The sequence below is a fragment of the Zalophus californianus genome, chromosome 2 (assembly GCF_009762305.2).
Source record: "Zalophus californianus isolate mZalCal1 chromosome 2, mZalCal1.pri.v2, whole genome shotgun sequence".
Classification (NCBI taxonomy): Eukaryota; Metazoa; Chordata; class Mammalia; order Carnivora; family Otariidae; genus Zalophus; species Zalophus californianus.
This window is the reverse complement of record NC_045596.1, coordinates 56,250,609-56,266,534: the sequence shown is the minus strand read 5'-3', so window position 1 is coordinate 56,266,534 and position 15,926 is coordinate 56,250,609. Positions and strand designations below refer to the sequence as shown.

General features: G+C 37.5%; 1 protein-coding gene across 1 annotated transcript; it reads right to left on the bottom strand.

Annotated features, from left to right (window-relative positions):
- Positions 1-2,345: 2,345 nt before the first annotated feature.
- ENAM (enamelin) lies at positions 2,346-14,995 on the bottom strand. Its single transcript, XM_027600497.2, is given in 14 exon segments — positions 2,346-2,762; positions 2,764-3,336; positions 3,338-3,589; positions 3,591-3,668; positions 3,671-3,826; positions 3,828-4,001; positions 4,003-5,190; positions 7,696-7,746; positions 9,203-9,283; positions 10,427-10,699; positions 12,251-12,292; positions 12,994-13,038; positions 13,161-13,229; positions 14,945-14,995. Coding segments are annotated over 14 exon segments (3,450 nt in total).
- Positions 14,996-15,926: the final 931 nt, after the last annotated feature.

The window sequence follows — 15,926 nt, the reverse complement described above, 5'->3', positions numbered from 1 at the left end:
TATTAATAAATTACCAATGGCACACAGAAAAATCACTTTACTATAGGGAACTCAGGCCTGGTGTCCAGGTTTGTACAAGGATAACCGAGCTGATGAGATAGAGGGATTTTCTACATGAACATTCCCCACCCTCTTGGTTTTTCACTCTCTATCTCAAATTCAATAGATATTTTTGTCCCATGTGCTTTTACATTTTATATTATGGATGTCTTAGATGAGAATTTACACTACGGTGCCTCATAGACAAAGATTTGTCAATACATCTGCCAAAACAACTATAAGATTCATATGTTTTATGAAATATTGAAGCGAATGCGGATTTTACAAAGAAAGTATTCATATCTAGATTAAAAATCAATTGGAAAGAAAGTAAAACAAAAAAATGTAGTTTTATTTTGATGAGGATAATTCTTGAGACAGTTTTGTATAGAAAAAGTTAATGACTTTTTAGTGTGTGATTAAAATATAAAAAGTGTGGGTGGGGGATTTTGGCAACTAGTGGATGGCCTAAATCATCTCCCTCTAAGATCCCTTCCTACCCTGAGATTCTATGTTCTGCAAATGTGGCTGAGTATCTAAAGCTATAGAGTATGACATGGCTAATTCAATATCCCGTATAGTAGAACCCACAGAAGAAGCACACCACAGGATTTTCATGGGAGCTTTGAAAGCCGTTTTAAAATTGGTCAATCAATAAATATTTATTGGGTATCTACTATGTGCAAGACACTGTGCCAAGAAATTCAGAAGTCTCAAAGGACAAGATTCCTTTCCTCTTGAAGTTTTCAACATAGATATTCTCAAATTTCTGAGATCTTCTTATGAAATCTGTACCAGGAAATTTTCTCCTAAGAAACTCTTTAGATTTGGAAGTAACTTTCTAGATAATTCCAAGAATTCTTCCCCTCTAGGAAGGAATATACAGATAGTAGGCCAACACGCCATTATTAAAAACAAAAAAACAAAACAAAACCCCTGGCTGTATTCTAGCAAGGCAATACAGAAACATCTACTCTACAAAATAATTTACACTATTTAATCAGGATACAAAGAAAGTATGTCTGCAAGTAATTCTACCAGGACATGAAAAATAAGACTTTATGTTGGTAGTAGCATACGCTGGTAGAATCACTTATATTATACTATTGAGGAAAACTGGCCATGGAGTGTTTCTCTTATTTGATTAGGATAGTGTTTCCTAAAATGTACTCTCTAGGTCCTGCAGAGTATGAATTGGTGATAGGGTGTGGCAAGTCCCACATTGTTTTCTGGATGCTCAGTCCCTGTGTGGCAGTGTTTCCCTCCCCACATTCCTAAGCCTTGTCTCCAGGCTGCTAGTTCTAGGAACTAGCCTGTCTTCCCCCACACTTCTTGAATGTATTCTTCTGGCTAAGCTGTATCTACCTGGTAAAGGCCATGAGAAAATTAAAAACAAAAGTAGGTACCAGTGTCTACTATTTCTGAAATATATTCTACAATGATGGTTAGACAGAGTCAAAAAAAACTAGCATAGGATTTGGAGAGTAGATACAAAAAGGAAGAGAGGTCTTAAGATATGAAAATGGTGTAACAGGGAAAAAGATAAATTGAAGGGAAGAAAAGAAAAGGATTGATTGACAAGTGATCCATTAGGAGAGAGAACAGAAAGATGGGAAGAGGGGAAGACATAATGAAGAAGGTAGAGGTAAAGACTAGTGATGGATAATAGCTTAGGTTGTAAAAGTGACAGAAAGCGGGAAAGATGGGAAAGAAAAAATAGGAAGCTAAATACAGAATAGTGGACAGAAAGAAAACACAGAAGGAAGAAGGGAAATGATAGAGCAAAGAGAGAAGTAGTGGGAGATAAAAGATGTCAAAAGAATATTAGCTAGGAAAAAAAACTGACAAAGACCAACACAAGAAAAAACTGTACAATCATCTGGATTATACTGATATATAGATCTCCATGCATAAAATGGAAAGTTCATCTGCCTTTCTGTCTTGCAAAACCAGAGAATTTTGCAAGTATGGAAATTTGAAAGAAAAAGGAAGAATCAGCAAACAAAGGGAAACTAACCCAGACAAGTGGCTTCCAAGTTTCAAGGTGATGGAGGTCATAACCTTTCTGCTTCTTTTTAAGGTCTGTGTTAATTAGTGACAATACTGAATCTAGCAACCCCCAGAGGCTCAACCTCATCAGCATCACCTGGGCCACTACTCCTATTGCTGGAATGGGGAAACACTTAAGGATCACCAAGAGGGTCAGATACTTAATTGAGTCTGGTGAGGGGTGGGGGGATGTTGGGGAACCACTGTAGAATATCAGGTATTTTCCTTCCCCAAAGAATGTTTGGTTGCGATAATCCCTAGGCCTGAAGTAGTAAGCAGTCTTGTACATGGTCCTGTGGATTGGTTCCTAATTGAAGAGAATCAAATGGAGTGTGTTCATCTGCATTAAGTGGGTCTACGTTTATACTCTGAAACTGTGCCCCAGTAGCTAACCTAGACAATGAGTTAGGACTTTCAGTAGGCATAACTGGATCTTCATCAAATGGGCCTTGCCTTCCAACGCTAGATGGAGTTCCAGTGCTGGAGGAGTGATACTTTGCTATTTTGGAGCCAAAGCATGGTAACTGTAGGATGCTTGATGGTCTTTGTTGTTGCCTTTCACCCTCATTTCCTTGCACTTCACTTTGGATTCCTTCTGGCTGAGGGCCTTCTTCAGGTGTACCGATAACAAGCTGCTCAGGAGTAAGATCAACAGTTCTTTCGTTGAACTGGTTTGCCTTCAAATATTTGTTCCAAAACATTGTTCTCATCTCCTCCAAGGTCACTTGTGAGACAAGGCATATTCTTTGACTGAAGGGGACTGGCTTCAGGAAAGGGCATAATTCCCCTCTGGCTCAGTTGATTCTTCATCGAACATGGTGTGTTCCTTCTCAGAGTGGACACATCATCTCTGAAAGGACTTGGGTTTTGACTTTCTCCAGGCAGTCTTTTCTCTGAGCTGTTTCTTTGGTCAGGCAGGTTGCTTGTAGGGGAGATGGTATGTCTTACATGTTCAGTGTGGCTGTCTTCTGTGTACAGAGGGCTGGTGTCTTGATTCTCCCCTGGTGCAAGACCAAAGGATGGAGTGTAGTCCTGGAGAGCAAGTGGATTCTCCTTGTGTCCTGTGGAGTCACCAGCACAGCAAGGGCCTCTCTGGCTTAGGTGAAATGCATGTGCTTGCTTTTGACCTGCTGGGTAACTTGGAGGAATCGAGTCTGGGAAAGCCAAATGTTCTCCCTCTGGTGAATTTAACCTGATAATTTTCATGCCATAATTCAAATTCTCACCTTCATGCCATGTTGGATTTTTTCTGAAGCCCAGCTGGGGAATTACTAGGGTAGTGCTGGTTTCTCTCTTGGTCTGGTGGACTAGCGGGTGCTTCGTGTAACGTTGTTGGCTGATCCCAGAAATTTCTGTTAAAATATGGCCGCCTTTCTTTCTGCCCTTGGGATTGAATCCTGTGGTCCCAGGAGTTCCAAGAAGGAAACAGAGTGCTTTCTTCTTGTCCAACAGCATTATTAGCATAATAGCCCCTGCTCTCCACAGGTGGTGGTACAGTGGGGGGCTGTATTATATGATGGAAAATTTTCATCTGGGTTCCAGGGGTAAAATTCACCATAAGGGAAATCCTCCCTGGGTTTTTTGATGGATTATCTAAGGAATAGGGAAGGTATTCCTTTCGTTGATTTGAGGTATATTGCTCGCCTTCATAGTGCCTAACTGTTGGACCTTCTTTAAAGCTTGGCTCCTCCATACCCCATCTGCTTTGTCCTGGGAAATTTTCATCTCCAGTTGGATCAAACTGGGTCTTCTTCATTATAAGGGACTGTTTCTTTCGGCTCTGGAGTATTTATGGGGTACAGCGAATTTTTGGGTTGCCCTATATTATTGGGAGAATCGTCTCTCTCATCCCACATATTGCTTCTAAGATATGGTGAGTTTTCCCTGGGATCATAAGAGTTATAGTAGGGTAGTAAACACCTCCCTAGAGCTATGAGAAGGATGAGGTAAGTGTTCCTCCTGCTCCCAGGATCTTCTTAAAGATGGGGAGATTTCTTGGTGATTCCAAGTATTTCTTCCAGCAGGAAAATGTTCTCTTGCAGGGGAAGGAATTTCCTCAGGATATACAGGTTGATACGTACTGTGCTTTAATCCTGGCTGATTAGTTTCTGATTCATATGGGTTTCTTCTTGGCTCCAAAATAATCCCTTTGGGCAATTTCTGGTTTGGGGTTTGTCCATCAGAATTTGGGGCTCTTCTGGAATCTCCTCTTGGGTAATAAGAGTTTTCACGTTGATCAATAGAATTAAAATTTGGGACTAGCATGTTACTCTCAGGATGAGGCAGTTTATAGTTTGATTTATTAACTCCATAATCTTGAGAGTTTCTCCAGGGACCAGATGGATCCCTTGTAGGAACGACTATTCTTTCTTTCGGACCTACTGGTTTCTCTCCTGGATTTTGGATTTTTTCACTGTGGACAACAGTACCATGTTTGGGACCCAGAGGAGCAACATTGGTTCCCACAGGTTGTTTATTTGGTCCCTGAGGCTTTCTTCTGACATTTCCCAGATTTCCTGCATGATTGGGAGAATTCCCTCTTGCAGTAGAAGCATAAGCCTTGCGATAAATTGGATTTCCTGGACGAACTGCTTGTTTGCGTTCCAAAGCAAAGGAGTTCCACCGAGGACCCCTTTGAACCTGTTGATTTCGGTAAAAAGGCCCATTCTGTCTGTGCCCCATGATAGGACCAGTGGGACGCCATTGTCTCCGTGCAGGAAAATTTCGGATGTTAGGATTTGGATAATTTTCATGAATATTTGGCTGACTTGGTCCCCATGTGATTTGAGTTCTTGGTACTCCCTGGCCTGAAACATTAATGGTAGAGGGTGAGATAACCCCGTTTTGAGCTGTGTTTGGGCCACTATTTCCTGTTGGGCTGGTGTCATTTCCGCTCTGACTCCCTGCAGGATTGTGTGCGTTGGGTTGAGTAGAATTAGTCTCAGGACCTGTTGAATTACCCGAGGGCTCAGTGGCCGGACTCTCTGTTTTAGGAGGATCTTCTTCTTTGGGTTTTTCAAAATCTTGTTCAAACATCTCTTCTGAATAATAAGGAGGACGACCCCCAAATGCCTGATATCCAAAATATCCAAAGTAAGGATTCTGTAGGAAAGAAGATGGAAATCAGTAATTACTCTTTGTTTCCCACCATGCTGTTGCTCAGAATTTTTTAGTGTAATAGGGAAATTAGCCATATGCTTCTTTTAAAACCGTTAGCTATGCTTTCTTTCTTGAAAGTTAATTCCTCCTTGGTTTCCTTGACCCTACTCCCTTCTGGTTCTCTCTTGGGGTGCTCTTTCTGATGTTACCGCTCAGTTTTCTCTTCCTAGGCCTGGATCCTAAATCTGAGGGGTTTTTTGTTTGTTTTTATTTTTTTAAGGATTCCATTTTCTAGCCTTCTCATTCTTCTGTTCTCATTTTACACACCTGCCTTGAGCAATCTATTGCAGGCCCATGTTTTCAATACAGTATAAACCAGTGACTCCCGAAGCCATAAATTTGGCCCATGACACTCTCTCCTGAGGCTGAGGCAGCAAGACTTCATCACTAAAGATCTCATGGGTACCTCCAACTGAATGTTAATTGGACTTATCACCCCCAAACTTCCTTCTCCAATATTCTATATCTAAACAACATTCACCACTATCTACCCAGTTTTCCAGGTTTCTACTCTCTTCTATTTCCCCTAGACAATTAATAACCAAGTCCTATAAAATCTAAACTTCCATCCTGTCCCTCCTCCTCTATCTGCGGTACCCTTGAACTATTGCAATAGTTTTCTTGCTGGTTACTCTGGGTGTGATTTTACTTTCCTCTAATCTTGTCTCTCCACTGCCATCAGAACAATAGAGTTTGGGGGTGGGGGTTGGCAGAACTTCTGTCACTTTCCTCTTTAAATATTATTTAAAGTTGCCCTACCTTACAGGATAAACTCTAAACCCCATAGCATAACATAAAAAGCAAGTCTAGAGAGTGGAGCTCTACACAGATATGGGTTAAAAATCCCTGTTCCATCAGTATTAATAGTATGACTTTGGGCTAACCTCAATTTATGATAACCTCAGTTATTTGTAAACTCAAGATGACAAAATAATATCTAACTCATAAGTTGTCATGAGGGTCAAAAGAGATAACATCTGTAAAGCTCAGTGCCTGGTACTTAGTAAGTACCTAACAAATGTTATACATTATATAACACCGCCACCGCCACCACCAGCATGCTAATAATTCTTTTATAATCATCTGGCCCGTAACTATTCCATCCAGCCTCATTTCCTCTCCCTTGTACTTTATGCAGTTGCAAATCACAACTACTACTTGCAGCACTATTCACAATAGAACCTAAATGTCTATCAACAGATGGATGGAAAAGGCAAATGTGGTAAAGACACACCACGGAATACTATTAAGCCTTAAGAAAGAAGGAAACTTCAATATATGACAACATGGATAAACCTTGAGGACGTTCTGCTAAGTGACATCCCAGGAGGAGGAAAAACAGACTTTTTCATGCCTATGCTAACTGGGCCATTCTGCTTTATTTTCTCATATTATTTTGAAAATTCAAAGTTCCTGTTTCTGGGATGCATACAATTATCTGAATCATTTTTATCTGGTAATTTCAATCTCAGAAGGATATTTTTATTTTATTTTTTAAACTTTTTAACCTTTTAAAAAGTTTTTAAAAGTTTGTTTGTTTAAGTAATCTCTACATCCAACATGGGGCTCAAACTCACAACCTGGAGATCAAGAGTTGCATGCTCTTCTGACTGAGCCGCCAGGCACACCTTTTTAAAAGCACCTTATGCCATTACTGACATAGTAATTTCCAACGTCATTATTTTAACTCCCTCCTTGCTCCCTTTCTCATCCCCTCATTCCCCAGAGCCATTTCACCGAGGACATATATATTTAGGGGAAAAAAGGAAGTAAGTTCCAGGGGTGGAGTCCCATGCCAGAATCACTATAATGACTTTTCTGATGACACAGGGAGCTAGAATATTTTCACAGTGTATCACTCTGTGACATGCATTTGGCTCTTCTAGTGTGGTGTGGTAAAGAAGCCATTGGACAGGGTGTCAGAAGAACTCTAGGTCCAGTTTATCCACTAACTCAGTGGCTGAAATTGAATAGAATTTATCTATTCAAGATAGAAATTATCTTCTTTGGGCTTCAATTTATCTGTACAATGAAGGAGTTAGATAATTACTTAATACCCTTCTGGGGATAACTTTCTAGGTTGCATTTCCTTCCTTCTCTGCTTTTTAGTTGCTCCATCACTGTCCAGAGTCCAAAGACTCTGGAGCAAAGATTATTACGTTAGTCTTCTTAGAGAGAGACAGAGAATAAAAGAGAGAAAGAGGGAGGGGGGAGAGAGAGAGGGAGGGAGAGGGAGGGAGTGGGGGAGAAAGGGAGAGAGTTCAGCATATGTAGAGGAGAAATGATATATCACATTTATTTTTGTTACTGGCTCCTTTTCTTATATCATGGGCACTTGAGCTACAAATTCATGTGTTGAATTTTAACCTTTTTATTAGATAGGAATAAAAAAGCAGAGGCTAATGGATTGTTATTCCTAATGGGGAATGTAGCTTTACTTGTACTCACCCCGCCTTCTTCATTGCTGACTGGTGGATGTCCATAACCTGGTGGTACCCTCTGAAATGTGAAAAGCATAATGAACTCAAGGGAAAACCACGTTCTAGGCTGCCATTTGTTTGCCCGACTCATGGCGTCTTAAAATAGTTCAAGTCAGTGATTGGGTATTAGCATTGTTCGTTTTTAGCTTCTGAGTCATTAGCCCTCACAATCTATTAATTACAATTTTTATAATTATAATCCATCAGTGAATACTGTAAATACAAAGGCTTCAACTGGATTCTAGATTATCCTACTCAGAATACCATGTATGGCTGCATCTCCTAGCAGTCACCCCATCACCCCCAACACACACACACACACACACACCCACCCACACACACACAGATAGAGAGAGAGAGAGAGAGAGAGAGAGATTTGAGTGCTGTTATGATCTAAACATCCATATTAGAACATGTAATAATGGAGATTAAATAATGATGCTATTTTTAGAGAGTCTATGTCACATTTAGGATGACAAATTGACAATTTCTCCTGGATTATTACTATAACTTTTTTATTTGAGCAAGGTTTATTTTCCTAATCAAACTTAGAGGCTGAGTGTTTGCTCAGGGAAGGGTTTAGGAGATTGGTCCAACTCCCACAGACCTTAAGGAAGTTCTATGTGGATGAGATCATAGTTGAACATGAGAATCATGCTTATCTGCTTTTTGAATCTTCACCTGGTACAGCCTTAGTTTCCTGAGTTCAGAATGGCCAGTGAAAGGAAGTCAGTCTTTTAAAGAAAAAAAAAAAGTAAGGAACTCTTACTCCTTGAGTGAATTGTTCCTTATTGATAAGAAGTCTTCTTGGTTATAGAGTTATAGACAAGAAAAACCAATGCCATAGCTGAATAAAAAGTCATCAAATATTTGATGCTTCTGTTAGTTTAACAGCAATTGGCTTTTAAACTTTTCTTTAGTTCAAATAATTTATTTTGTGATTTATATTTTTAATGCCTGTGATGCAATTTCAATATTATGTTTTATTTTAATGATTTTAAACTTTAAATGATTCTCATAAATATTATTTTGCAAGATTCTTTATAATGAAACATCTGTGGCTTGAAATAACAAGATATCATGGAAAGATCTTAGTCTAATCATAGCTTATCTTATGATTTTCAAACTCCATTTTGTCTCAATTTCCCCATTACATTAAATGAAGATAATTTTTGTATTTTCTAACCTCTTAGGAAAGCGGGGAATAGTAGCGAAATAGCACAGTCCTTTAAAATCAATTCATTAAGTTATTAGTGGTTGTTTGGCGATTTCAACTGTTCATGTCACAAATTTGTCCAAGTAAAAAATTCATTAAACCATTTTTTCCCCTACATGATTACTGATGTGATGATTTTTTTTCGTACTCTCCACTGATTGGCATATGGCATTCCATTTAGAGAGTATGAACTCATACTAGTTTGAGATATAACATGTTAATATTATTTTTCACTTGTAGTATAAAGAAAAAAACTCACATGTGGGACTTGCCAGGGTGGCTGTTGATAGAGCCCATTGCCGAATGGTGGGAATAGCCCATTGCCGAATGGTGGGAATGCCTAAAGAGAAAGAAAGAATCACAATGATGCAGAAGTGAGAAGGATAAATGGAAAACAAAACAAACCTATTAAATACAATGGTCTGATACCTGGGAGTCTGCATCTCCTTTTGCATTAAACTGTGATTTCCTTTTTTTAGGGCTGAGATGATAATAATAATAACAACAATTAGTATTAGTATCATTGAACACTTATGTTCTAGGTATTGTGCTGTGCATTTTATTGAGGTAAACTGATTGAATACTCATATAAACACAGAAGACATGTGCCAAAGACATTATTTCCTTTTCACTGAAGATTCTGAAGTTCAGAGAAGTTGAGTCATTTGCCCACAATCTCTTAGTTGATAAATGATCCAGGAGTGTCTTTTTACTCAATTTTGTATTCTCTATATCTGTAATGGCGTCTGATAATAGTGTCTGTTAGTTGATGAAGAGACAGCATTTTAGAAGCTCCACACTGGATAATATCTTGAGAAACCATTTGCACATCTTCTCATTTTAAGTCAGGACTACTTATGCCACACAGAAGTACTGGAAGCAGTGTTACCTTTCAAGTATTTTGGATCATCAAAGCATAGATCTGGAAGAGACTTAGAGAGCATATCTTTACTCGTGGGGAAACTGCAGCCCAGAAAGTTTAAAGGGACTGCTCAAGGTCATTCAACAAATAAGGACTGGAGATAGAACTTGAATCTCTGTTCCCTGACTCTTCTGTTAATGCTCATGTTATAATACCATGATGTCTCTGCATTTTAAAAGGAACCTCTCTAAGGCAACAGTATTTTGGTAATTATTTTTAATTGAAAAAATTTGAAAAAATAATCTGTACACCAAATGTGGGGCTCGAACTCATGACTGTGAGATCAAGAGTCACATGCTCTACCGACTAAGCCAGCCAGATGCCCCTATTTTGGTAATTTTTAATCAAACAAAGGCTGGAGGTAACTTGCAAGGCAATTTTCAATACGTGGTGCAGCATCATCTGAGAAGAATGTAAAAACTAAAGATTCAGTTTCATACATAGCAGTACCTGTATTGAGAAACACTGGAGAAAGAGTGTATGTGGGGAGGGTATGGCTCTCCAAATCCCTCGGAGACAATTTATGGACTCTGGTTCGGAATTTTGCTGGGCAAGCCTCACCTGAGGTGGCTGGGTTTCCTCTTCTGGCTGTGCTGGGGTAGGTGGTGGCTGCTTTAAAGGCCGCTTTGGTGGTGGCTTTTTTGGTTGAGGCTGGTTGGATTTCTGAGTCTCTGGGGCTTGATCAGTCTTGCTCTTTTGGCGTTTGGGTGCTGAACGGGATGAGGGTTTCTGTGGGTAGCCTGTGTTGGGTGGTGGTTGAGGCCACATGGGCATCTGGTACTGTGGGAAGAGCTGAGGCATACCATTCCCATATAAGGGGCCCAGCTGTGCCATCTGCAAGGGTAGCAAATAACGGTCAAATTGTAGGAGGACCAAGATTCCAGCTTTCCTCATCTATTAATGTTAGTCTCTAAAACTCAGCCAAGAATCTTAAAAATTCTATGAAATTTAACTCAACCATGGAAGCCTCAAGATCTTTAGCATTTCTTTAAATGTTGTCTTACAGAAATGAATTTCAGTCTTTTAGAAAATCAACCAACGAAGCAAAGCAAAAGACAGGATTAGGTGAGAAATTTCATTTTAAGAATTTGGCTAATAGTTTTCTAATTCTAAGAAGTGTATGAGTCAGGTTACAGAGGTGATGATGTCAAATTCAAAACTCCTGTGACTTGTTACAGGCTGGAAAGGGAGAAAAAGCAGAAAAGAAGGTAAAGGAAGTGAGAGTGACAAACAGGAAAAACAATGAGAGAGAGAGAGAGAGAATAAAAATTCTCTGTGTGAACATCCTTATATGGTGCCTATGGTTTTTGGTTGCTACTGAATTTTCATTAATTCCATCTTCATTATCAAAATCTCCACAATTTCAAGGTTGGCAGGGAAGCAAAAGTAGTTATAATCTGAAAAAGCTAATTTATGAATTGACCTCCTACAATGTCAGTTCCCATTCAAACATTCCTGCTCTGGTTTAACACCAGCCTCTATCCCCAGTCTTCATTAATCAGTCTCTCGCTGTCTGTTGGGTGATGCACACAAATACAGAGCAAACGTCATGTGGATCAATGGAAGGTGAAATTGTGAATCTTGCATTAATGCAGAATTTCATGATCATTAACTTGGTGAAAATTTCAAATCACAGGCAAAGTCTCTAAAACCGAGAATGAGAGTTTGAAAGAGTTGGGCCAATCAATAGTTGAAGAGAAAATTGACAAGGATGATGATAGTGGGTGAGAAGCTTTCAAAGAGAATGGCTTGAATAAAGGATTAAGAAAAAATTGATGAAGTCCTTGATCTTTCCTCCCAATGGTTCTCATGATCATCACAAAAATCAAAAGTGACATATTGTATTGCTGTACTGTCATATAATTTTGTCAGAAAAATGATGCCAAAAGATCCAACTGATACATGATTCATTATTAGTTGCTTATAAGAGTTGGCACTAGTGCTAGTTATAACCTAAATTTATTTAAATAAGATAAAAACTTATTTCATAATTTTAGTGTTATCTTTCAAGATAATCCAAATAAAATTTACCCCCCACACACATACAACTGGTGTATTTACTATGCTATTTTTTGTCCTCATTATTTGTGAATATATGTTGTATGATCTTTTCCCAGAACCAATTTCTCTTGAACATAAGGAATGTTGGTAATTAATAAATGCTTTTTATTTACATAAGAGAACAGTAGTATAGAACAAGAAGAAAATTTGGGGTAAGGAGACAAGGTGAAATGATTTTTCCCCTTTGAAACTCTTATAATGATTGCATTGTAATTAAAACACATGGATAGCTATTGGTATCTTTAGTATCTATGACAAGCCTTATAATGTAACTATCTGTATATAAACAAGAAATTGTCAGAAATAATACAAAGCAGAACTTACATGTGGCGAGTTCATAAAGTTGAATTGACCATATCGCATCATCTGTGACCAAAGGAATCCAAAGGTACAAAATGAAAACTTTTTATCTAATCAATCTACAAATCACCAGAAGTAAGTTGAATTTCTGATTTTAACGTACAACAGTCATAATGTCTTTTACTAGTTATGCATGAATTTAAAGTAAGTGTGCAATTAAAACCCTAAGTCACTTTAATTTTTAAGTCAGAACTTTATTTTGAGAAGAATCAATATAGAATAACAGAGAGTAAAAATCTTGTCTACTTTGAAGTTTTTGAATGTTCTACTCAATTTTTGAAGTTTGGGATTTGAGAATGTGATAATTCTATGAAAAGATGATTCTCCTTTCTGATGTATGTTGAATTTGGCTAATGATCTTGGCTATGAGTCATGTAGAAGATACTATATGCTTATGTGTCTACCTTCTAAAAACCCTTGATACAAATGTCTACTTTTGCTAGCTTGAAAACTTAGCAAAGAAGCTAACATTAACTATACTTGAACCCAAATTCACATTTACCTTGGAAAGAAATATTGAAGTATGTAGGTGGTATAATGCTGGGGAAATTACTACTTTGCCTTGATTTGAGAGTTTAAGTCTTTCAAATTTCCCTCTCTCTGTCTATTTCATAAGAAATTTTATATATCAGAAAGTTTTCTTTTTTTTAATGGACTCTCAGTACAGGGCTTTGGAAAACTTCTCCCCAGAGACTTAATATACATACCTCCTCACTTTTACTGCTAAATCCAGGCATTCGGGGCATTTGCATCTGGAAGTAAGAGAACAATAATGACAAATTCAGAACATCAGTTGAGATAAACCCAATAATTATCTCTACACTATGCAACAATAGAACACAAAGAAAAGTCCTAAAAAATTTTTGATACTCACTGGCATAGCAACAGAATTGCCAAGCAGACCTAGAAAGACCAGGAGAATCTTCATTTTTCCACTTGGTACCTGGAATACAAAACTGGATTTTATTTTTGGACTGTGAAATAATTCTGCTGGAGAGCACAGAAACAGACCATGATTGGGGCCTTGGCCGCCATTTTTCCTTTACATTAAGAAACTACTCGTCATTACCTGACACTGTTCTAAACTGTGAAAGGGGTCAAATTAAACAGGAAAGATAGAAGTGAGGGAGGGAGAGAGAAGATTGATACTTGAAAAGATGGGAGATGGTTCATAGCACTGGAATATGACATTAGAAACTAGGAGTTTACCTGAACAATATGAATATTGATGATTTTGAGGTGCTAGTTGCTAGGCTGGTTTAGAACAGCATAGTAATGTCCGATTATAATCACCATTCAGAATAATCTCAGTTTCAGTGAGGGTGCAATACAAAATCAACACTTTGAGCTACTTTCTAAGGTGCCATAGACAACATGCCATTATATAGAGGCTAATTGAATAAGCTGGAATATTCCAGAATTCTACCCTTTTATTCTTTCCTCTATTGTTTTTATTATTATTATTGCTTTTATTATTATTTTATCTTTAAAATATCACTTCTGCTCAAGGGCTGGTCAGAGAAATAGAAAAATATAGGCAAAGGTGTATTTATCTTTTTGTTAGACATTTTGATTAAACATATAGATGAAAAGATTGAAGACTGTAGATTTACATGTGAAGTTTGAGAATGTTTTCATGGATTTCATTTATCCCACTCTAGTTAATTATGTAAGCCTTGTGTAATTAAGACTTGTAGTTACATTTTTGAACAAGGTTTTTTTTTTTTTTTCTGAAGCATTTACTTGTGTAATTCCTTAAGAAAACTCCCTTCTATTTGCATATACAATAGAGGAAAGTGAAAGTTTTAATCAGAATGAATTAATTTCATGGTACATCAGATACAACACAATTCCTAGCAGAGTAACCAGCATGTAGACACCAGTGGTTGCTCAGTCTTTTTTGTTCCTCTTTCCTTTTTCTGGGCATGAAATGCATCTAGAAGTATTTTGAGCCAATGCTTACCCTTCTGTTTGCTTCCCGTAGGAGCAATATAATTAAAGGACACTTCAGCATTTTCTTAAATTATAGGTGTAATCAATTACCTTTTATGTATCAGAGGAGTCAGAGAGTTTAATTAAACAAAGGAAGCAGTAATATGTAAATGCCTTTCCTGTTAATTAAAGATTTTCAGAGTCATGGCATTGTAGAAAATTAAAAATAACAACTGAAGCTAATGTCTTCAGTACAGGCTCACAAGAACACAAGGAAGCTGATATAGAGAATATTGGTGAATGCTTTCCTTTCTAAATCTACTTCCTAAGATTAGGGCCCAAGATTTTGGGGAACTATTGGACATTTAATTTCTCTCTTACCTAATCATCCCTTTAATCTCTGTAGCAGCTATCACTGAGATTCTTGATAATGTCACACACTTAAGTAAGAAGATGTAGCCTTTTGCTTTGCCAATACAAAATGCCATCTCTAGAGGTTCATGGTTGGATGAAAGTCTATGATTAGCTTTTTTTTTTTTTTAACTGAAAATAACACACATAATGGTTGCTATAGAGTACAAAGTCTATGTAAGTACTTACTTCTTCATCCCATCTTTGTTTCTTCTGACATATTTAATAGTGTTTTACCCTCTCAAATGTACTTCTGACTATATTTACTTGATATATGACCTGTATGTATTATAAAAAATGGATGAAAATACTCACCAAATTATCTAGCCTAGGAAGAGGGGCTCCATGCCTGTACTGAAGCAGCATTTTTTCACCAAAATTTTAAAAATACAGATTTGGCATGAGAAGAAACTCAAATATAGAAATGAAACAAGTAAATGAAATGAATAGCAAAACTTCAGCTCTAAGGCAGTGCATGTTATGTTAATTATTTTCTCCAATCATAGCCTCATTAGAGGGACTTCAAAATCAAGCCAAGTCTTCTGTTGCTTTAAGAGAAGGGTAAAAGCTAAATCAGAGAGAAAATGACCCAGGAACGGTATTTTGAGATATTTCTAATGCAGTGTTGATAAAACTTGACTGCTCTATAGGGAGATGTACAAAAGCATAGTATTAAATGAGATCTAAGTAGGTTGGAAGAAAAGTTAGAAGAAAAACAATCCACCAAATAAACCTAGTTTAAAGTTTTATCAGAAGATCATTCTACAAACAATGACTATATAACCAACATCAAAGAATACAATAAGGAAGTCAACCAATATCTGTGAATTAAGTTCATTTTTTGACACTATATTATTTACGCTGATAATCTCTAATACTCACCCAATGCTGGTTAGTAGCTCCAATATATAACAAATAACTTTTACTTGAACTTTGTTAGCCTGTCTTTGTAATATATTCTTACTGGTCTACAGTGGAAATAACTACAAGTTGCTGAAGGCAAGGAGATCTCAAGGAGCAAGACACATTTATTTCCTAATAATAAAACAAAAATTCTTCACGAAGATGTCATGGTGTGTAACAAAAAGGCTTAAAATAAAAAAATTCCTCCTGTAAGAAAGCTTGGGATAGCAAGGTCACATTTAAGCTCTGTTGTAGACCTGCACAACCAATCAGCTTTGAGAAAAATGGTTTTGCCATCACAAGAGTTTAAGGTAAAAAAACACATCCAATGTAAATTTATAATGTGTTATTATAGGAGCTGTCAAATCAAGTCTGTTATTATGTATAATAACAG